This window comes from Lynx rufus, unplaced genomic scaffold, assembly GCF_022079265.1.
Source record: "Lynx rufus isolate CCGP_SWC_20201006 ecotype Redwood Valley unplaced genomic scaffold, mLynRuf1.p SCAF_59, whole genome shotgun sequence".
NCBI classification, from domain to species: Eukaryota; Metazoa; Chordata; class Mammalia; order Carnivora; family Felidae; genus Lynx; species Lynx rufus.
Genome location: NW_025814877.1, coordinates 348,001 through 371,237, shown reverse-complemented (window position 1 = coordinate 371,237; position 23,237 = coordinate 348,001). Strand labels below are relative to the sequence as shown.

The 23,237-nt window shown below is 48.8% G+C and overlaps 1 protein-coding gene across 1 annotated transcript in view; it reads left to right on the top strand.

Moving 5' to 3' along the window:
• Nucleotides 1-23,237, top strand: part of LOC124527892 (pleckstrin homology domain-containing family M member 1-like) — a 56,305-nt gene that overhangs the window by 2,819 nt on the left and 30,249 nt on the right. The window contains 5 exon segments of the mRNA XM_047101182.1: nucleotides 2,895-2,983; nucleotides 6,430-6,677; nucleotides 8,412-8,700; nucleotides 8,702-9,039; nucleotides 16,005-16,416. Of these exon segments, the coding sequence (XP_046957138.1) occupies nucleotides 2,936-2,983; nucleotides 6,430-6,677; nucleotides 8,412-8,700; nucleotides 8,702-9,039; nucleotides 16,005-16,416 (1,335 nt within the window). The 5' untranslated portion in view covers nucleotides 2,895-2,935.

Here is a 23,237-nt window from a genome sequence, read left to right as displayed (position 1 = left end):
AAGAGTCTGTGAATAATAAGTTTGCCTGAAACTCTTTGAACCGAGGACCTGGGACAGTATGAACGGGCGAAAGGCACAGAGCTTGGAATGAGAAAATTCTGTCCCTCACCTGAGGCGTGTTTCTACTGAGCCTCAGTTTTCTCTTCTGTGAATGAGGGATAATCATCCTTCTCTCACAGGATTGTTTTAAGAATTAAATGAGGATAGAGAACGAGATCCTGTGCCAGAGTGAACCGATACAGAGGGGCAGAGGTAGACGAAGGGTGGCTTAGGAGTTTCCTAAAGGCACACGGCACTCACCTTTTCTGCTCAGCTGTATCAGGGATGTTTGAACTCTCTACTTGCTCTCTTGATTCTGGGTCTCCTGAAGACCCACCCCTCTTTCGTTTGCTTCTTGGTGTCAGTGAAGACAGTTCTGAGGATAGAAAGTGAAACCAGTCCCATAGCGTGGTAGATGGGGGTCTGGCCCACCCAAGGAGCCTGCTGGAGTGCTGACCTAGCAGTCAGGAGACCCAGAGCCCAGAGATCTCACATCGTAGATGGTCGTGGTCCTGCCTCTGAGCCATTGCCTGCCTTCCTGAGGCGTTCTAGAACCGACAGGCCTATGTAGGGAGCTGTGGCTTCCTGCAAAGAAAGATGTGCCCGGAACTTTGGCCTGACCCCCACGTCCCAGTTCTGTTTTGTGAATTGTCAAGTGGCCATTCTTCTAGGTTTCTCTGCACTGTTGTCCTTTTGTGACGTTCCTGACACTGTTTTAGGTCACAGTTGTCTCTTGTCTGGCCCTGCTCTGACCTCAGTGTCAGTTTACTTTGTTTTTTCAGCAGACCCTGACTTGGCCAGAGCACCCACTTAACGATAAGCCTCCCTCCCTCCAGTGAATATTATATTCAGTTAATTAGTTGATGAGGCCTCAATGGTCCTCCTCTTCAGATTGCTGAGGCCCAAGCCTTGGGGCCGGCTGAGGGAAGGGCAGTTTTAGGGCTTGAGGCTCTGTCTAGAAGGGCAGGCCCCCGGAATTGCCAAAGGGGATTGGATGCCAGGGTCTCAAAGCCAGAGAGCCTGAAGTTGGCCTGCAGGGCTGCGTAGGGTAGCCTTGAAGAAACCCAGCCTCTAGGATCAGGCACGGTTTCAGGACCGACTCTGTAGTACGTCCCCTTCTCCCGGTGCCCTGGTGGCCAGAGCATGGAGCTGGTCTCCAGCAAAGGGTCCTGAGGATTCCCAGTGGGTAGGAGCTGGGAAAGTGGTGGAGGGAGAGACAGCCTGATGGGCTGTGGCCAGGGGCTAGCGTTCCTCCTGTCAGTCTGTTGTGCGCTGACCAGAGCTGGTTTCGTGGGGGCCGTCCTCCACACACCTGTCTCCCTTTGCATGTCCTTACTTAGGAAGGTCGGCGCTGGGTCCTGTTCACCCTCTGCCGGATCCAGAGGCCAGGGCTTGAATCAGAGCGTCTTTCATCATTTAGGGCCACCCTGCCGTTCTCCATGCCTCGCTGTTCGCCTGTAAACCTTTCCTGCCAGACTCAACCCCGATGCTCCCTTGCATCCCGCCACCTGGGCCCCCAGCCGAAGAGCCCTCCTCCCAAGACTCCCCTGCCCCCTCCCCAGCCACCCCTTAGCCCTAGCTCACACCTGCCTCTTCCAGAAGGGTGGATGTCATCCTGGCCGAAGGTGGTAGAGCCCGCCACTGATCAGCCCTGGGATCTTGGGAAGTTCCTTGACCTGGGTCAGCTTTGATTTCATATCTGTTAGATCTGGATAATAAAAGAGCTCGCCTAGGGTGGTTCCAAGGAATGAATGAAGCAATGTGTGTGAACAGTACAAAATCCATTCAGCATGCCTCCATTTGATAACTTCTTTGGGCCATCGGTTTTTGAGAACAGAGACAGCGATGACCTGTTTTTTGGTGTCCCTCCATGCTCGGCAGTGTGGTCACTAGAGATCTGTTTAGATGGGAATGTGCCTGCCCAATCCTGGTCCGTCCGAGTGGCTGGGGCGGTCCAGGCGAGCCAACAGCCCCCCCGAGGCTCAGGTTGAGCCCCCCCGCCCCCCACCTAAGCCACCCCCGGGGGGTGGGGGGGAGCCAGTGCCCTGAGGGATTTACCTGTGTACCCACTTCAGGTAGTTGAGCGGACTCATTCAGACAGTGGCCTTTGCCTGTAAGGCTTGGCCACATCCAACCGGGGTAATAGACACCATTTATCCTTAGTACCGTCAGGCCCTGTGCTGGGCGTTTTCCACATTCATAACCTCCATTTGAGACGTCTGCCGTGGTGCCCCACCTAGCATGCCTGAGTGGTTAGTGGCAAATCGAGATTCGAACCCGTGTTGTTTCCCTTAGGCGTGTCCCTGTGCTGCTCCAGCTGGACCCTCGTGCCTGGAGGGGAAGCAGCTATGTAGCAAGAGGCCCTCCCTTTGGAAACTTCCTTCGGCTGTGCTTGTCCCTGCCGAGCTGGCAGACATCGGGCTGGCACAGGAGTCAGAGGCTCCGAGTGTGAATTGTGAGCCCCTGCTTCCTGGTCCATGTGGGCTCTTGGCACCTCCAGCGGCAGCATCCCCCTCGCACCCTTAGTTCTGTATCCAAATCAGCCCTTCATTCCCTGCTTTTTTGTGCCAGCGTTTGGTGTGGCATACGGAGGCCTTTCCATGCCCTGATTGGGGTGGACCCACCCATGGCACATAGGATTCCCCACCTCCTGAGATCCGAGCCCTCAGATTTCTTCTCTTCCCTTGTTTCCTTCCTTAAAATCCACTCTTGGCTTTTACTTTTGAATTCAGAGGCCTTTGCGTTGCAGTTTGAGGAAGGTGGGCTGACCCGCTGCCTGCTGGGGGAGGGGGAGAATTGGCTGGGGGTGGTGAGCTGGAACCTGCTCATCTGGCCGCCGCCGTCTGTCTCTGCAGGTGTCATGTGATTCTCCGAGGGAGCTGCAGTGTGAGCGGAAATGCTCTCGGTGGTGGAGAATGGACTGGACCCCCGGGCTGCCATCCCGGTAGGCAGTCGGAGAGGCTCAAGGGTGGGGAAGGGGGCACGGGACAGCCATGTCATTGGTTTTCCTCACTTTGAAATGAATGAGTACTGTCTGGAAAGCGAGGCCTCGGGTTGAGAAAGAGTTCTAGCAGAAGCAGGCTCTGAGGAGATCCTGCCCTTTCTAGAACATCTTATTGGTGATGGAATGGGAATTGATAAAAAACGACGGATTTTAATACGGGCTGCCTAAAGACCAAGGATTTCTCAAAGGAAGTCATACATATGGGGCGCCTGGGTGGCTCACACGGTTAAGCGTCATGATCGTAAGCGGCTCATGGTCTTACAGTTTGTGAGGTCAAGCCCTGCATTGGGCGCTCTGCTGTCAGAGCAGAGCCTGCTTTGGATCCTCGGTCCGCTCTGTCTCTGCCCCCTCCCCCACAGGCACATACACGTATGCGCATTCTCTCTCTCTCTCGCGCTCTCAAAAATAAGTAAACATTAAAAGAAGGGGCAGCTGGGTGGCTCAGTCGGTTGAGCATCCGACTTCGGCTCAGGTCATGATCTCACGGCTCATGGGTTGGAGCCCCGCATCGGGCTCTGTGCTGCCAGCTCAGTGCCTGGAGGCTGCTTCGTATTCTGGGTCTCCCTCTCTCTCTCTCTGCCCTCTCCCTCTCATGCTGTCTCTCTCTGTCTCTCAAAAATAAATAAACATTAAAAAAAAAAGAAAAAAGAAAAGAAGGCATTAGGGTGGCCTGGGTGCCTCAGACGGTTGAGCGTCCATTTGGCTCAGGTCATGATCTCACGATTTGGGAGTTTGCTGCTGTCACCACCTAGCCCACTTGAAATCCTCTGTCCCCCTCTCTCTTTGCCTCTCTCTCTCTCTCTCTCTCTCTCTCTCTCTCTCAAGTCAAATAAGGAAACAATGAAAGAAGTATATGACCCATAAGTCATATGAAAAGATGTCTAACATCAAAAGACTGCATACTGTATGACTTCATTTACACAAAATGTCCAGAATTGGCAAATCCATAAAGACAGAAGTAGATTAGTAGTTGCTGGGGGTTGAGGGAGAGGGGACTAGAGAGGAGTGACTGCTCATGGGCACAGTTTTCCTTTTTGAGACAATGAAAATGTCCTAAAATTAGGTAGTGGCTGTAGTTTCACTATTCTGTGAATATACCAAAAATCACTGAACTGTATAGTTTAAATGAGTGAATTTTATGCAATGTAAATTGTGTCTCATTAAAGCTGTTATAAAGAAAAAAGGAACAGGGGCGCCTGGGTGGCGCAGTCGGTTGAGCGTCCGACTTCGGCTCAGGTCGTGATCTCACGGTCCATGAGTTCGAGCCCCGCGTCGGGCTCTGTGCTGACAGCTCAGAGCCTGGAGCCTGCTTCGGGTTCTGTGTCTCCCTCTCTCTCTGACCCTCCCCCGTTCATGCTCTGTCTCTCTCTGTCTCAAAAATACATAAACATTAAAAAAAATTTTTTTTTTTAAGGAAAAAAAGAACATTCGACTTTTCTAAGAACATTAACATGAACTGTTTGGGCTAAGATAAAAATAAAACAGTAAAATATTTATCCATAATCCTATCAGCTAACAGTTCAAACCAGGTTTTCTGTATTCCCTCCCAATCCTTTTCCAAAACACATAGGTAATTTTGACATGCTTATATTATGACAGAACTGTCTTTATCTTTCCAAAGGATTTTACATATATGTAATTTATAATTGATTTATGTAACAGACCTTAACGGAATACTTACATGTGTCAGGAACCAGGCCAAGTGTTGAGGATGCAAGAATGAAAAGAAAAAGCAAGTCCTGCCCTCAGAGTAATCCCCCCACCCCCCAACTCCTGTGCTGTAGGTCAGGAAGTATTTGTTCCGTTTAACAGATGAGGAAATTAAGCTCAGTGAGGTTAAGTGAAATGTCTGCAGTGACCCAGCTGTTGACCAACAGAGCTGAGACTAACATCTGCCTCTGACTGCCAGGTCAAGGATCTTTCCTTTTTTCTTTCTTTCTTTTTAAAGTTTATTTATTTATTTTAGGGGTGCCTGGGTGGCTCAGTCAGTTAAGCGTCCTATTTCGGCTCAGGTCATGATCTCACGGCTCGTGGGTTCGAGCCCTGCATCAGGCTCTGTGCTGACAGCTCAGAGCCTGGAGCCTGCTTCGGATTCTGTGTCTTCCTCTCTCTCTGCCCCTCCCCCCCCTCATACTTTGTCTCTCTCTCTCTCTCTCTCTCTCTCAAAAATAAACATTAAAAAGATATTTTTAAATAAATAACGTTTATTTTATTTATTTTGAAAGGGAGAGTGAGCATGAGCAGAGGAGGGGCAGAGAGAGGGAGAGAGAGAGAGAGAGAGAGAGAGAGAGAGAGAGAGAGAGAATCTCAAGCAGGCTCCACACTGTCAGCACAGAGCCAGATACGGAGCTCAAACTCAGAAACCGTGAGATCATGACCTGAGCTGAAATCAAGAGTCAGATGCTTAACTGACTGAGCCACCCAGGTGCCCCTAGGATCTTTCGTAATGTGGACCATGCTCCTGTTTTCTTGGTGTTTTTATGGTTCTTCAACGTTTATTTATTTTTGGGACAGCGAGAGACAGAGCATGAACGGGGGAGGGGCAGAGAGAGAGGGAGACACAGAATCGGAAACAGGCTCCCGGCTCTGAGCCATCAGCCCAGAGCCTGACGCGGGGCTCGAACTCACGGACCGCGAGATCGTGACCTGGCTGAAGTCAGACGCTTAACCGACTGCGCCACCCAGGCGCCCCGGTGTTTTTATGGTTCTAAAGTGGCACTTGTAGCCTCTTCATGGAATCGTAGACCCCTAAACAAGGTGGAAAGCTTCACCCCTGCCCTAGATGGATCACGCAGGCTCCCACACCTGTAACTATGATGGAGCCGGTATTTAAACACAAGATTTCTATGGCTATCAAATCACTGAAGTTCGGTTTAAAAAGCAAAACAAAAGAAAAACATACAAATATCTTTGCAAAAAAATAACTATCTCTGGGTGGTATAAGTACGTAATTTTCCTTTTCTCCTCTATGCTTTGTCTCTGTTTTCTTTCTTTTTTTAAAATTTTTTCCCAACGTTTATTTATTTTTGAGAGAAAGAGAGAGCGCGCGCGTGCGTGTGCAAGTGGGGGAGGGGCAGAGAGAGAGGGAGACACAGAATCCAAAGCAGGCTCCAGGCTCTGAGCTGGCAGCACAGAGCCCGACGTGGGGCTCGAACCCATGAACCGTGAGATCACGACCTGAGCCGAAGTCGGACGCTCAACCGACTGAGCCACCCAGGCGCCCATCTTTGTTTTCTATGATTAGCTTGTGCTAGTTTTGCTGTATACACACCCACAGGTAGCCGTGAGACGTGTGTGGGTGTGCGTGTATTTGGTGATAAGCACTTCCCTTCCAGGGGTCACCGCAGGATCTTCTAAAGGCCTGTGTTATGTCTGACACTGACTAGGTCATCAAGAAGAAGCTAGTGGGATCTGTGAAGGCGTTGCAGAAGCAGTACGTGTCCTCGGACACAGTGGTCACTAGCGAAGACGGAGATGCCAACGCCATGTGCAGTGCCCTGGAGGCTGTATTTATCCACGGCCTGCATGCCAAGCACATCCGAGCCGAGGCCGGAGGGAAAAGGAAGAAGAGCGCCCACCAGAAGCCTCTGCCTCAGCCTGTCTTCTGGCCCCTCCTGAAAGCTGTCACCCACAAGTGAGATCAGCAGGGGAGGCTTTGCTTTGGGGAGGAGCTTCAGTGTGGGTGAGCCTGGGCTCTCCCTCTACAGCTGTATGGGAAAGCAGCAGAGATGCTCTGTGTTCTAGAATGGAGATGGGTGAGATAGGGGTTATTGTTAGACCAAGCCTCAAGAGCCCCTCAGCGCACAGGCAATGGCCTGGGGCTGCTCAGGCCCCTGGCTGGTCGCCTTTAGCAGGAGCCGCTTTTTTGCCACACCGTGGCAAAGTTAGGTGGTTGGAACAGAGAATGTGTGGCCTGCAAAGCCTAAAATCTTTACTAAGTGGCCCTTGACAGAAGAGGTTTGCTGACCCTGCCTTGGAATGTTTGAACATCTCTATGCTAAGTATTATATCCTAACAGGCTGTGGCATTTTTTAAAGCAGTGGAATCCGGATCATCTGAATATCCACCCCGGGACGTTTGCCTCTGCGGCCCTGGCCCTAACTGCCTGGGCTTTGGAGCAAGCAGCTGCTGGCACGTTGCCTCTAAGGGCTATTAAATGCCACCTTCAGCCTGAAGGTGCCTTGTCGGTCTGTATCTTCCTTTTCCTGCTGACTGCCACCGCCCTATCTCAGGGTCTTACCTCACTCCCAGGTGGCAGTGGCTTTCTAATTGTCCCCCTTATCTCATTCTGTCTGTCCTTAGGTCAGGCAGCTGGTCAACATTTATTGAGCTTAAGCTAACCCGAGCTCATTCCCTGAGCCCTGTGGAGCACGCACTCCTATGGGCGAGACGTGCTCGGGGCACTGTGATGGTCAGAGGAAGGGCATTTACATCAGACCAAGGGTTCGGGAACTGAGTTTGGTACGTGATCTTATCCCGAGCAGCCCACCCAGAAGTCTGCGTGACTGCGGTCGAGTCATTTCCCGGTGTAAAAACTCTCAGGCTCCCCAGTGCTAGCCTGGAGTCCCATTCACTTCGTTGGGGCCCCAGAATCTGTATCCTGACCAGGTTCGCAGGTGATTCTGACGCACAGCCAGGTGTGGGGACCCTTGCCCCACTTTGCCTCACCGGTTGGATGCTCGAGACCCTGCATCACCTGACTTTGCAACCCAATCAGCCGCTCCTCCTCCTCCCCGTGCTGTAACGGGAGTGCTCACCACTCCTGTTACACAGCTGCTGCTTCCCTACCCTTGGTGCCTTTTTTCTGTCAGTCCTTGGTGCCTAAGGTTCCCCTTCCATCTTTGCCGCTTGAAATCCCTCAAGGCCCAGCTCAATGCCTTGCCTATCCCTAATCCCTATGCCTAATCCCTCAATGCCTTGCCTGAGGCATTGTTCTTACTGCAACCTGGAAGTGATTGCCTTCCCCCCACCCCAGCTCTACTGACCACAGGGTTCACCTCCGTGTGCCCTTGAAAGGTAGTAACCTGGACTGAGGGCAGGACCATGTCTGTATCCTGTATCTTCACGGCTCCGAAGACCTGGCACTTAGGGGCTCATCAGATGTATGCCGGATGAGCAGGTGATGTCAAGGGCGCCTGGGGAGTTGTAACAAAAATGGCAATAATCCTGCATGACAGTAACCTCGAAAACGTGGGGAGTTGTAGCTAAATATTTCTCAATTCCCTGTAGAACACTGCTCTCTGAGATTTTTTCCCAAGCCTGTATATACTTGCAGTCGTTATTACTGGCTCCTGCTCACCAGTGGATAAAACAATCCTCCGTGATCTGAAATCATTTCTTGAAACAAGCCTGTCCTCTCCACCCGCAGACACATCGTCTCGGAATTGGAGCACCTGATCTTTGTCAGCACGGACGTGGGCCGCTGCCGGGCCTGGCTGAGGCTGGCCCTCAATGACGGCCTGATGGAGTGCTACCTGAAGCTGCTCCTCCAGGAGCCCGCCCACCTGTGCGAGTACTATCAGCCCACAGCCCTGCTTCGAGACGCCGAGGAGGGCGAGTTCCTCCTCAGCTTCCTGCAGGGACTGACGTCCTTATCCTTCGAGCTCTCCTACAAGTCCGCCATCTTAAACGAGTGGACGCTTACCCCACTGGCTCTCTTCTGGGCTTTGCCCGCTCTCTGAGCTCGACCCCCTCACCACCTCTGGGACCGAACTACAGCGGAAAGAGTCTCTGGATTCAATGTCCCATTCCTCAGGCTCGGAGGACATCGAAGTCCAGCACTCAGGCCATAAGATCCGACGGAACCGGAAGCTCACGGCCTCCTCCCTCAGCCTGGACACTGCCAGTTCATCCCAGCTGTCTTGCAGCCTAAACTCTGATAGCTGCCTACTCCAAGAGAATGGCTCCAAGAGTCCAGACCGTTCCGAGGAGCCCATGTCCTACGACTCCGACCTGGGGACAGCAAATGCCGATGATTCAGACCCGTCTCTGCAAGAGTGAGTGTCCTTCCCCCACTCCTTCTCCTCCCCCTGCCTTCCTTCCTTCTCCTCTTCCTCTTTCTCTCCCTTCCTATAGCATGTGATTGCCTGTCACTGAGCATTGACCTCTCTAAGGGCATAAAGGAAAAGAGGACCGTGGCTCTTCCTCAGGGACTGGAGTTGCCGGGACTTGTAACTGGAGGCCACATGGGCAGCGAGGAGAATGGATTCAGGGAGGGCTCAGAGCTGAATCAGGATCCAGCTCTACCCCTGGCTGATCTTCCACAAGTTACCTAATTTCTCTGAGGCTTCGTGTAAAATATTATTGCCTCTAGGGCGGAAACGAACGGTTCGGAGTTAGATATACGACTTCCAAAAGACGCAGTGAAGCCCAGCGCGTCAGGGTGCTCCGCTGCGACCTCCCAGAAGGCCTCTGAAGGACACAGACCCTGAATGAGGCCTGGAGGAGGTGGTGCACAAAAGGGGCCAAGCAAGTGAGTGGAGGAAGAGCACAGGGAGCAATGAACTTGACTAGAGAAGGCACCCTGGGCAGAGCTATCTCTTTAAAAGAACTTTTTTCTTTTTTTTTTTTTTTTTTTTTTTAATTTTTTTTTTCAACGTTTATTTATTTTTGGGACAGAGAGAGACAGAGCATGAACAGGGGAGGGGCAGAGAGAGAGGGAGACACAGAATCGGAAACAGGCTCCAGGCTCTGAGCCATCAGCCCAGAGCCCGACGCGGGGCTCGAACTCACAGACCGCGAGATCGTGACCTGGCTGAAGTCGGACGCTCAACCGACTACGCCACCCAGGCGCCCCTAAAAGAACTTTTTTCTATTTGAGTATTGTTGACACACGGTGTTATATTAGTCTCAGGTGTACAACGTAGTGAGTCACCATCTCTCTATGTTAACCATGCTCACCACAGCAGAGCCTTCTTCATTCAGGCCCTTTTGAAACATTCATTTTTTAATAGATTTATTTTTATGGTAAGAAAAAAAAAAAGTCTACCTACAGTGAAACGTCTTTTCCACCTTTGTAACCATAATTATCAATACCTTACATCTTTCTTTTTCTTTTTTTTAAAGTTTATTTATTTATTTTTGAGAGAATGAGCAGGGGAGGGGCAGTGAGAAAGGGGGACGGAGGATCTGAAGCAGATTCTGTGCTGACAGCAGAGAGCCCAACGTGGGGCTCGAACTCACGAACCGTGAGATCATGAGCTAGGCTGAAGTCAGACATTTAACTGACTGAGCCACCCAGGCACCCCCTTTACATGTCCTTTTCTGATGTTTCTAAATGCATCTAACAGATATGAATAGATAGACTTTTTAAATGTCTTTTATATTTCTTGTCTCTGCCTCATCCCCACAAAGCTATTATAAATATACTGTTTGATACCTTGTCTTAGAAGAGCTCAGAATTTTTGTTTTGGAGCTTCATATCAGTTTCTTCAGTTTTTTTTTTTTTTTTTTTTTTTTTTTTCCCCTGTGGCATGTGTTTCCATTGTATGAATGTACCTTAGTTTATTTGACCAGCCCTGTATTTACTGGACACTGGAGTTCACTCTTTCTATAAATAACCGTGTGTATGTGATCTTTTAATTCTATGCAACTATCTCTGTTGAGTAAAGTCCCAGAAACAGAATTGCTGAGGCAAAGGATAAATGAGTCTACAATTTTCATAGATAATCGCCTGTTTACACTCTGTCAGGAATGTACCTGTGCCCCCTCGGCCTTGTAGGCAGAAGGTATTATCAAACTTTTGGATATTTGCTCATCTAATAGGTAGAACATGATAAACTTTTTTTCAAGTTTATTTATTTGTTTTGAGAGAGAGAGAGAGAGAGAGAGAGAGAGAGCAAGCGAGCATGAGTTGGGGAAGGGCAGAGAGAGAGGGGGGGAGAGAGAGAATCCCAAGCAGGCCCCTCGCTGTCAGTGCAGAGCGTGATGCAGAGCTTGATCCCAGGAGCTGTGAGATCATGACCCGAGCCAAAATCAAGAGTCGGACGCTTAACTGACTGAGCCACCCAGGCGCCCCGAAAATGGTAAATTTTTATTAAGCGCTTCCTTCAGCCAGACCCGTGTTCCCTCAGCCAGCGTCTAGGATCTTCTTTTCTACTCCTGTGTGCCCCTACCTTCTTGGTTCATTCAAGTCTTTACAGGTTTCCCAGCTGCTGTGGGAAGAACACCAGATTGGGTGCCGGTACGGACTGGCTTGTAGCAGGATCCGGCCTCAAGCCCTGTTCTACCAGTCCCAAGTCCAGTAACGGCAGGCCAAGCGTTGGCTCTGCCAGGTTGTTTCTTCATCTGTAAAGTGGAGGCTCCCTCATAGAGCTAGCTGGCTGAGAATCAGATCAGATGCCTGGGGGCGAATTACGGCTGAAGCAGCTTCTGAGCAACAGAGCACATTAGCTAGAACTTTCAAACCTCAAACAAGAATTTAGGTAGAACATCCTGGAAGGGAGCAATCCCCGCTCTATGGGCTGGGCCGATGGCGTGACTTAAGTTCATTCACCTGTCTGAACCCTTCCTTGTGTCTCCTCCTCCCCCAGGCCAGCCCGCAGGCCCTCTCTTTGTCATGTGCCCTGCTTTTATCTTTCGTGAGTCTTGTGATTGGAAAATTCCAGCTTAAGGCCATTGAATCAGTGACCGTCCACCCTGTGTGGGAAGCGTCATCCTGGGCATTGTGGGAGAAGTCAAGGGAAGAGGCTCAGGATGTACAGACCAGCGCGGGGCAGTGGCGTGCGGAACCAGCAAACACAGAGCACACCGATGCACAAACACACATCCAGCACCATCACTCTGAGTGCTGGGCTTGAAGTTATCTTCGCACGTCCACACACACCAGCTCTTAGAGGGTGTGTCTGAGGGTGAAGAGTCACATCAGCAGTTAAGAGTTCGCTTATTTTTGTCATATTACTTAAATATTTGTTTACGTGGATTTTTTAAAGTTGATTTATTTTGAGAGAGAGAGAGAACAGGCGTTCTATCAAAATAAATGTTAAAAAAAGTTTTTTAAAATCATCTACAAGTTAAACATAAAGTACAAAAGATGTAACATTCCAAGGAAAGGTATTAACTTAATGTTTTCTGGAAACCAAACTGCAGTTTGCTTTGTGAATAGAGGATTGATGGCCTGAATAGCTTCTTTTGTGTTGGTTGGGTCTGAATTACAGTGATCGCTGAGAAGCACAGCTAGGGGCCGGTGGTTAGGAGTGTGGACTCAGGAGCCAGGCTGCTGGAGTCTTCCATTAACCAGCTTTGCGTCCCTGGGCAAGATACTCAACCTTTCTGACCTTGATGTCCTCATCTGCAAGATGGGGATAAGAATTCTAGGAAGTGAGTTAAGGTATGCAAAGCGCTTAGAGCAGTGCCAATCACAGGGTGAGTGCTCCATAGGTGGTGTCATTATCATTTTACTACTGGGGGTCCCCGTGATGTCAGTTCTCGCGCTACTTGTCTGTGTATACACGGCTGCAGATCTGTGCTTGATGATATTTGTCAGAGGTCGTTATCATGAGGCCTTCTCTTGGGGGAAATGATTCTTCGCACATGCAGCCCCCTCCTGTGCTTTCATGAGCACCCCTGACCGCCAGGTGGTGCCGTGGACCCCAACACGCTAGTCCACGCGCTCAGGAAAAGCGCAGGCTCAGAATCGCTTGGCGGGGGGCACTTTATGGGGTGGTCATGCCGATTCTCCAGCCCATGCTTTTATTCCACACCTACGCCTCTGTGTACGCGCAATATACGTATGTATATAATACGTATATGTTTTCAGACTGTCTTCTAAATGAAAGCACAAACTTCTAGAATTTTTGAACAGGCAGTTTTTGAAAAACGCTGCCCTGAGCTGGACAGAAGTGGAAGGACCGGAGCGGTGTCACCGTTTCAGCCCTATGTTGCATTTTCTTCAAAAGTTTTGAAAATTCTCTTTCTTTCACTTTTCCTTCAAAACCTCATCTCTAGCACTTTTTCCCACTTGCTGTGCATGTCTCTTATTCTCTCTGGGTCCTGCCGACCAGCTCTGATCCTGGTGAGACTCTTGTGAACTTGATTTCATCCTGACCGTGGTGTTGATTTGGTGGAAACTCTAATTTATCACACAAGCTTCTTGCTGTCGGGTGGTGTTTCTTTATCCCCACACCCAGTCCACTCCATCATTAAAATGTGTCTTACAGATGAGGGGTCATTTATAATTGATAACCATTTCAGTAATGCTGGTGAATATTTCCGTAATTCTCCTTCCTTACATTTTTATAGCCATGTGTGTAGAGGCTAAGCAGTCTTGCCAGTGGCGATAAGAACAACCAGTGACAAATTGAGGTTAATGTTTATTGAGTACTTACTTTGTGCCAGACACTCTATAAGCATTTTACCTATATGATCTCATTCAGCCTTGAACACAGTCATAGGTGGGTGCTGTTACCGTGCCGGTTTTACGGGTAAAGGAATGAAGTCCGTGAACTTTAGGAACCTATTGTGGGGCCACAGCAGTGTTCCAACCAAAGCCAACCAACATCACCCTTTAAGGAAACCCCTTACCCACTAGCTATGGATTTACCTATTCTAGACATTTAATACCAATGGAATCATACACTATGTGGCTTTTTGTGACCTCCTTCCTTCACTTAGTAGGTTTTCAAGGTTCATCCGTGTTGTAGCATGGGTCATGGCTGAATAATATTCCATTGTGTGAATACACCACAATTTGTTTTATCTTTTCAGTTAGTGGACATTTGTTTTATTCCTATTTTTTGGCTACTGTGAATAATATTGCTGTGAACACTCATGTACAGGTTTTTGTGCAGACATTGTCTTTTAATTCTCTTGGGTATATACCCATGAGTTGAATTGCTGACTCATATGGTAACTCTATGTTTAACTTTTTTTTTTTTTTTTCAACATTTTAATTTATTTTTGGGACAGAGAGAGACAGAGCATGAACAGGGGAGGGGCAGAGAGAGAAGGAGACACAGAATCGGAAACAGGCTCCAGGCTCCGAGCCATCAGCCCAGAGCCTGACGCGGGGCTCGAACTCACGGACCGCGAGATCGTGACCTGGCTGAAGTCGGACGCTTAACCGACTGCGCCACCCAGGCGCCCCTATGTTTAACTTTTAAGGAACTACCAAACTGTTTTCCACAGAGGCTGCACCATTTTCACATTTCCGCCAGCAGCGTGTAGGAGTTCCATTTTCTCTACACCTTTGCCAACACTTGTTATTCTCTGTCTTTTTAATTTTTTAAAAAATTTTAATGTTTCTTATTTTAGAGAGAGACAGAGAGAGAGAGACAGAGCATGAGTTGGGGAGAGGCAGAAAGAGAGGGAGACACAGAATCTGAAGCAGTCTCCAGGCTCCGAGCTGTCGGCACAGAGCCCGACACAGGGCTCGAACCCACAAACCGTGAGATCATGACCTGAGCCGAAGTCGGATGCTTAACTGATTGAACCACCCAGGTGCCCCTCTGTCTTTTTTTATTATAAGCATCTTGGTAGGCATAAAGTAGTATCTTATTACGGTTTTGATTTGTATTTCACTACCGTCTAATGATATTGAGCATCTTTTCATGTACTTTCCATTTGTATACCTTTAGAGAAGTGTCTCTGTAAACCTTTGCCCATTTTTCAGTCAGATTATTTGTTCTAATATTATTGAATTGTAAGAGCTCTCTGTATTCTGGATACTAGACCCTTATCAGATATATGATAATACTTGGATATAAGATATGCAGATTTTTTTCCTGTTCTATGGGTTATCTTTTTACTTTCTTGATAGTATCCTTTTGAAGCACCAAAGCTTTTAGTGTTGATAAAGTCCAGTGTACCTATTTTTTATTGTTTACTTATTTGTTGGCTGTCATATAAGAAACCATTGCCTGACCCAAAGATTTATACCTGTTTCCTTCTAAGAGTTTTATAGTTTTAGCTCTTACTTTTAGGTCTTTGATCCATTTTGAGTTCATTTTTTATATGGTGTGAGGTAGGGGTCCAACTTTCTTCTTTTGCATGGGACTGTTCGCTTATCCCAGCACCATTTGTTGAAAAGACTATTCTCTCCCCACTGAAATGTCTTGGGCTGCAAATCAGTTGCCCATAAATGTATGGGTTGTTCACCAATGTTTGACTAGCATGTCTTGAAATGTTGTTTGGGGTTATGATGTAGATAAGAGCACACAGCTCAGCCAGAAGACATTAAGGTAGAAACTTGAGTTCTAACATCCTTATGGAAATGAGCCCACGTTAAGGGGAGTTTGGCACGTCTTCTGACCGAGTCTAAACCATTAGGGCAGATATGGGCAATCTCTTGGGCCCCGGGTAGCTTTGTTGTTGTATGAATCTGTATTCGCCCGTGACATACTCTATTGGTTCATAAACAAAGGAGGAGACAGCAAATAGTTCTAGTTCAGAAACAGAATGTGGATTCTCAGAAGCCTCAGGAGAAGGGGAGCAGCCACTAGCCAGTGCACATTTTAGAAGGCCCAGAGTAGTTTTCATGTGCGTGCGTGTGTGTGTGTACGTAAAGACAGTAACACTGGCTCCCCGTAGTCCCTGAAGCACCACTGAAGGGCAGGAAGAGGCAGTACCATTGGAAGAGTGAGCAGGTGCACACCCTATGTATACTTGCGTGCACACTCCTGCACCCCGTGTACACTGATCTCCGGCAGCAGGTCCTGGGAACAGGAGGCATGTGGGACCCCAGATACGGCCCAGCTCTGGTGGACCAGCGCTTGCACTGGAGATCCCGGGCCCCGCAGTTCCCTTGGCCGCCCGCTCTACCTCAGTCCCAGCTGGGGAGAAACTTTGTGAGGAGTGTCAGAGGAAGGCTTGTGTGTAAGCAGAGGAGCACGGTGGGTGGATGACGAGGATGTTTTGTTTTTGAAATCCCCAGACAGCAGTTTTGCCTTCTTACCGCTGTCCCAATAGCCTTGGGCATTCTAGCTGACAGCTTGTCACACAGGTTTCTCTGTTTAAAAACTTCCAGGGTATTGTCGGAATTCAGCAAAGCCCAGGTAAACTCTGTGCCAACCAACGGACTGAGCGGACTGAGTGGAGAAATGGAGATTCCCACGGGGCGGGCCTCACTCCCCCTCCCCGGCCTGGAGGCCAGCATCCCTTTTGATGTGCCCGCAGAGCCCCTCCCGCCCCAAGCATCCTCTGGGACTCAAGATGGGGACCGCAAGCAGGAGCCGCCTCCCCAGGCACCTGGCACCCTGGGCTTGCTGCAGTTGGGCACTGCCAAAGCTGTCCCCTCGGTGAGCATTTTAGACCAGAGGCCTTCCAGTCCCGTGAGAGAGGCGGCGGCCAGAGCAGTCAGCCCGGGGAGCGGCCAGCAGAAGTCTCTGGAGGATGACGGAGCTGCACGGAGCCTTGGGGTGTCCTCACCCACCAGCCCGGTGAGTGATACAAGCTTTTCGGGGAGAGGTCTTGGGGAAATGTCTCAGAGCTGGTGCAGGGTCTCCCCAGCTAGCCACCCCGAGTGGTCTCTGCCTTGTCTCCATTAGCCCCTCATATCTGTCACGGTGGACGTGAGCCAGACACGGTGCCAGTCCCTTCCCATGGGTCTCTCTTGTCCTCTCACATTGACCCCGTAGAGAAGATAATTCTCATCTGATCATAGACCCTGCGCATAACCACTGCCACTTATCAGCTCAAGGCCTCGGGCAAGGCACTTTGCCTCACTGAGCCTTGGTTTCCTCCTCAGCTCTTGTTATTATTAAATTCAGATTTGCTAAAATACCAGACTTTGAGAATACTCATCTTGCAATATGAGCCAGGTTAGAACTGCACCATCCCATATGGTAACCACTAGCCACACACGGCTGTTGAATGAGCGTGTAAAATGTGGTTAGTCCAAACTGAGATAAGCTATGTGAAATAAACACTGCATCTTGAAGGCTTAGTCTGAAAAAAAAAGGTGAAATATCTCAATCATTTATCGATTATGTGTTCCAATGAAAATATGTTTGATATTGGGTTAAATATAAAAGTTAATTACACGTGTTTCTTTTTACATTTTAAAAACGTGGCTAGTAGAACATTTAAAATGATACATGTGGCTGGAATTCTATTTCTGTTGGGCAGTGCAGCTCTAGAATGGGCCGATCTCCTTTGTTGATAACCCCGAGGGAAGCCAGCCCTGGGAATCTCTTGCACAGAGCCATGGGTCAGAGGCTTGAGAACTATCGGCCCAGTGAAGCGGTTTTCAAAGCTGTGGACCTGAGCTCTTTGCCATTTCACATTTGTCCTTGAGGATGAATAGCCAGGGTAGGAAGTTGTATGCACGTGTGCACGCGGACATACAGAACCCCAGGTTTATCCCAGCTGCTGTCTGGGGTCACGTTAGGATATAGTCTTGCTTTTTCAGCTGCATCCATGCGTTTCTCTCATCCGGTAGCTTCCAGATCCTGTAACTCAGGATGGGGCCAAGGCCGTGAAATAGATTAGGACATGCGCGCGCACGCGCGCACACACACACACGCACACACACACACTTTTAAATAGCTTTATTGAGATATGACTCATATACCATACAATTCACCTAATTAAAGTGTATAATTCCATTTTTTTTCGTATATTCACAAGGTTGTGCAGCCATCACTACAATCGAATTTGAAAATATTTTCATCCCCCATAAAAGAAATCCCTTGGGACGCCTGGGTGGCTCAGTCGTTTGAGGGTCTGACTTCAGCTCAGGTCATGATCTGTGGTTCACAAGTTCGAGCCCCATGTCGGGCTCTGTGCTGACAGCTCAGAGCCTGGAGCATGCTTCAGACTCCCTCTCTCTCTGCTCCTCCCCTGCTGATGCTCTGTCTCTATCTCTCTCTCAAAAAATAAATAAAAACATGTGAAAAGAAAAGAAAAGAAATCCCTTACCATTAGCAGTGACGCCCCATCCTCCTCCTCCGGCCTCACTCCTCTCATCCCCTGGCAACTACTTATTTCCTTTGTCTATAGATTTGCTATTCTGGACATTTCACAGAAATGGAATCATGTAATATGCAGCGTTTGGTGACTGGCTTCTTCCAATTAACATACTGTTTTCGGGATTCATCGTTGTCGGAGCCTGATCTGTGCTTCCGGGAGTAATAATTCATTGTAGATTCCTTTGTATGAACCCGTCACATTTTATTTTGTCCTTCATCAATTGATAGACTTTTGTTTTTTTTCCACCCATTTTTTTTGGCTAATATAAATAACACAGCAATGAACATTCATGTACAAGTTTTTGTGTGGGTGTATTTTTGATTGTCTTGGATGTATACCCAGCAGCAAAATCTCTGGGTCCCATGGTAAGTCTATATTTAACCTTCTGAGGAACTACCAAACTGTTTTCCAAAGCAGCGGCCCCATTTTATATTCCCACCAGCAATGTATTCCATCCTCACCAAGTTCTTACTGTCTTTTTAAAAATTGTCATTATAGCTAGCCGAGGGCACCAGCAGTATCTACTTACGGTTTTGATTTGCGTTTCTTGAATGACTAATGATGTCAAGCATCATCTTGTTTGTGTGACTTTTGGGCATTTGTAGATCTACTTTGGAGAAATGTCTATTCAGAACCTTGGCCCATTTTTATTTTATTTTGTTTATTTTTCACTTATTTATTTTGTGGGAGTGCTGGCATGAGTAGGGGAGGGGCAGACAGAGAAGGAGAGAGAGTCCCATGCAGGCTCCTTGCCGCTAGCACAGAGCCCGATGCAGGGCTTGAACTCACGAAACGTGAGGTCACAACCTGAGCCAAAACCAAGAGTCAGATGCTTAACCCACTGAGCTACCCAGGCACCCCTCGGCCCATTTTAAAATGGGATTATTTGTCTTTTTATTATTGAATTATAATAGTTCTTTATATATTCTGGATTGTATACCCTTATTAAATACATAATCAGCAACTATTTCCTCCCATCCTGTGAGTTGTCGTTTCACTTTCTTGGTGGTAACATTTACAGCATAAATGTTTTCAATGTTGATAGAGTCCAATCTACCTATTTTTTTCTTTCACCATTTGTGCTTTTGGTGTCCCGTGTATACCCGTTTCCTAGCCCAAGGTCACAAAGATTGATGTGTTCTTCTAAAAATTTTATAGTTTTAGCTCTTACATTGAGATCTATGATCCATTTTGAGTTGCCTTTTGTATATGGTATAAGGACGAGGTCCAGCTCGATTCTTTTGCATATTGATGTACAGTGGTACCAGCACCATTTGTTCAAAAGACTATTATTTCCCCCTTTAGAACGTTTTCGAGGAATGCTGTAAAGTGATCTTTAGTACACATCTCAGTGAGTAATTATATACGACGTACCCTCTATGGCCACCCTCCAGATGGAAACATAGAACATTTCCAGCCCACCAGAAGGCTCTCTCATGCCTTGTCCCATTGTTCCCCTCTAAAGGAAGCCTCTATTCTGACTTCTAGCACCGTAGATTAATGTTTCCTATTGTTCGACTTCATTCGTATGGAAGGAACTGTACAATGCATACTCTTTTGCTTCTTTCACTGAGCATTATGTCTGTGGGGTTCACCTGTGCATATAGCTATAGTTTCTCCATTGTTCTGTAGCATTCCATTGTAAGAGTATATCACAGTGCATCTATCCATTCTCCTGCTAACAGACATTTGGGTTGTTTCCAGGTTTGGGCTATTATGATGAAAGCTGATGTGAACGTTCTTACATCAGTATTTCGGTGAACCCCTCTGCACTCTTTTCTGGGGGTATATATCTAGGAGCGGAATTGCCCAGTCATTGGGAAGGCATATGTTTACCTTCCACGTTTTTTATTTATTTTTGGGACAGAGAGAGACAGAGCATGAACGGGGGAGGGGCAGAGAGAGAGGGAGACACAGAATCGGAAACAGGCTCCAGGCTCCGAGCCATCAGCCCAGAGCCTGACGCGGGGCTCGAACTCACGGACCGCGAGGTCGTGACCTGGCTGAAGTCGGACGCTTAACCGACTGCGCCACCCAGGCGCCCCGGCATATGTTTACCTTTAGTGCATACTGCCAAGCAGTTTTCTAACAGTGCTTGCATTGACTTGTACTCACGTTGGCAATATGTGAGCATTTTCATTGCTTTTTATCCTAGCCAGTGGGTCATCAGTCTTTTTCATTTCAGTCACTCTAATAGGTGTGTAGTGGGACCTCACTGTGGTTTTAATTTGCATTTCCCTGATGACTAACGATCTTGATACCTTTTCGTTTGCTTATTGGCTATTGGAAGTCTCTAAGTCATTGCTTCATTCTTAAATTGAGTTGTGTGTATTTCCTGATTCATTGGTAGAGGCTCTTTACATATTATGGATATGTCTTTTATTAGAGAAAAAAATATGTCGCATATACATATAGCAAACGTTTCTTCAAGTCTATGGCTTGCCTGTTTTTTTAACGTTTATTTATTTATTTTGAGAGAGAGTGTGTACGCTCATGCGCGTGCAGAAAAAGAGGGAGAGAGGAATGCCTGGGTGGCTCAGTCGGCTAAGCTCAGGTCATGATCTCGCGGTTCACGAGTTCGAGCCGTGCGTCGGGCTCTGTGCTGACAGCTTGGAGCCTGGAGCCTGCTTTGGATTCTGTGTCTCCATCTCTCTCTCTCTGCCCCTTGCCCACTTGCACTCTGTCTCTCTCTCTCTCTCTCAAAAATAAACATTAAAAAACAAAAGAAAAAGAGAGGGAAAGAGAGAGAATCCCAAGCAGTCTCCACACTGTCAGTGCAAAGCCTGACTTGGGGCTTGAACTCACAAACTGTGAGATCATGACCTGAGCCGAAATCAAGAGTTGGATGCTTAACTGATTGAGCCACCCAGGTGCCCCTATGGCTTGTGTTTTAAATCTCTTAATGGTATTTTTCGTGGAGCAGAAATTCTTGGTTTTAATGCTCTTCAATTTATTGGCCTCTCTGTGGTTTACGTATTTTGTGTCTATTTTTAAGATCTCTACCCAAAGCTGTGAAGACCCCTGTATTTTCATCTAGAAGCTTTGTTGTTTTACCTTTTGCAATTAGATTTATGATCCACTTGGGATTAAGTTTTGTGTATGGTGTGAGGTAAGAGTCAAAAGTCACGTTTTGTCCATACAGATATCGGACTGACTAGCACCACTGACTGAATGTGACTGTATAAGCCATGTAGCTGTATAATGAGGGTCACAGTCTCCATTTTTTACTATCCTGAAGAGTCTTCAGGGCCCAGAATGTCAGAGGACTCTGAAGGTTTTGAGCCGACAACTGTCAACACCCTGAAGGGTAAAGAAGAACGACTCCACAGCCCCCGGCTTGAGCTGGAAGCAGGGGGCTACCCCTAGGGTCTGGGGCTGCGCGCCCTAGCAGGATGCCACAGAGTGGCGTTGACCAAGCTGAGTTCACTCCCATCCAAGACCTGACTCGTGTTGTGTCTCAGCTCCGACATCCTGTCTTGCCAGGGTCCCAGAGCTGATGGGACACGGCAGCTTAACTTGTCACCCAAGCTCCTCTGGCCTCCGGCAGCTTCTGCCACCGCAGGCTCCTTTCAGCCCCAGGCTTTTCCATTTGCCATTCCATCTGCCGGGACCCCCTCCCAGCTCACCCCTTTTCCTCACCCTTGTCTCCGCCTTCCCCCAGCACCCTGTCCCAAAAGCACCGTCCCCAGTGACTCCCTTTCCCATTTGCCTGCTTCACTTGATTTCCTGCCTCTGGACTCGAATATCGGCTCCGTGATACGGAAGAGCATGTCTGTTCCCTTCTGTAAGGTCAGCTCTGCACACCGTACCTGGGTGAGTGCAGGCGTAATTAATGGTTCTCGAACTCTCAGAGACTCTCGAGATGCCAGCTTGGGAGTTTACGCTGAGAAGTAGGCCGCCAAGTGCATGGGCTGGGCTGGTGGGTCTGACCAGGGCGGGCTCCGCCTCCCTGCAGGCCTCAGGGGACTCAGGTTGCTGAGAGCCCACAGGGCCCACTCATCCCTCCACTAAGTGGATAGTCGCTGGGCACTCCCGTGCAGCCCACCTGGTGGACCCCCGGCTCCACCCCGCGTGTCACCCCTGTGAGTCTCATTTTCCTGTGCTTCTGTCACTTAGTCACTGCCATTTATTTGACACTTTGGTGGCGTGGGGTGGGGGGGTGGTGAGTAGAGGGTTCTGACTGTCAAGGCGTATAACCATGAGAGCCATTCAGTCTTTCTTTAAAAAAGAAACAAAAAACATTATTTTAAATTCATTCACCACAGAGGCCCTGCGCTGGGCCAAGCACCATACTTGGTACGGTGATGGGACAGGACGGACAAGGGCCCTGCTCCTTGGGGACAGACACTGGATCAGGCAAGTCATTACCCACATCATAATTACACTGGTGACAAGTGCCAGGAAGGAGAGGGGCCGGGAGTGGGGGAGCTAAGGGGACTTCTATTTGTGGACTCCGGGGGGCTGTGAACGGATTTCTCAGTTGCACTCCAGAGGACAGTCTGGATTCTAAGACTTCACCCAGTGAAAGTGGCATTCCTCTGTCTCGGGCCCCTCGTGGCAGGTGCTGCCATGGCTTTGACCCGTGGTCTGTGGTGGTTTCCTCCACTGTTAGAGCGGCAGGGAACTGGCCAGATGTGGGGGCTTGAATGAGCAGAAGGTAGGAAGGTAGGTGGTAGGAAAGGGGAGGGGGAACAGTGGGGTGCTCCCCCCACACCCCGCTTCGTGACCGGGGGCCCTGGCTGGGGCACAGCTACAGAGCTCTGTCCAGGTCTGTGTGCAGTAGCTCCAAGGACCCAGTGTTCCCACTGGTTTTGTCTGTTGTCTAAGAGAACAAAAGATGTTTCCTGGAGTATCATTTCCTGGGGGCTGACCTGTGGCTGCTGGACTGTGTCTGAACATTTCCCGGTGGTCTCCCTCGCCTCCTCGGAGAGAGAAGCCCTCACCAGTGAACTTATATCACCTCACAATTCACATTTGTCTCCTTCCTTCCAGTCCCCTTGCCCCAGCCTTGTTATTTTATGCCAAAGACGTTTGATACTCAAGAATTATTCCCTCATCTGTGATAACTCTGTGCCAGGCAGAAAGAAGAGTGGCCATTGCATACAGCTTGGTAGGTGCTGGGTGGGGTGGGCAAAGAATGCCGTGGGAGCCCCGAGGAGTCCCTGACCCAGCTAGGCAGCGGGAGGAGTGTAGGCTGGGGAATAGTCAGGAAAGCTTCCCAGAGGAGGTGATGGACGGCCCCTGAGCTGAGTCTTAAGGAATAGTGAGCTGGGAGGCCGCAGGACTTCCC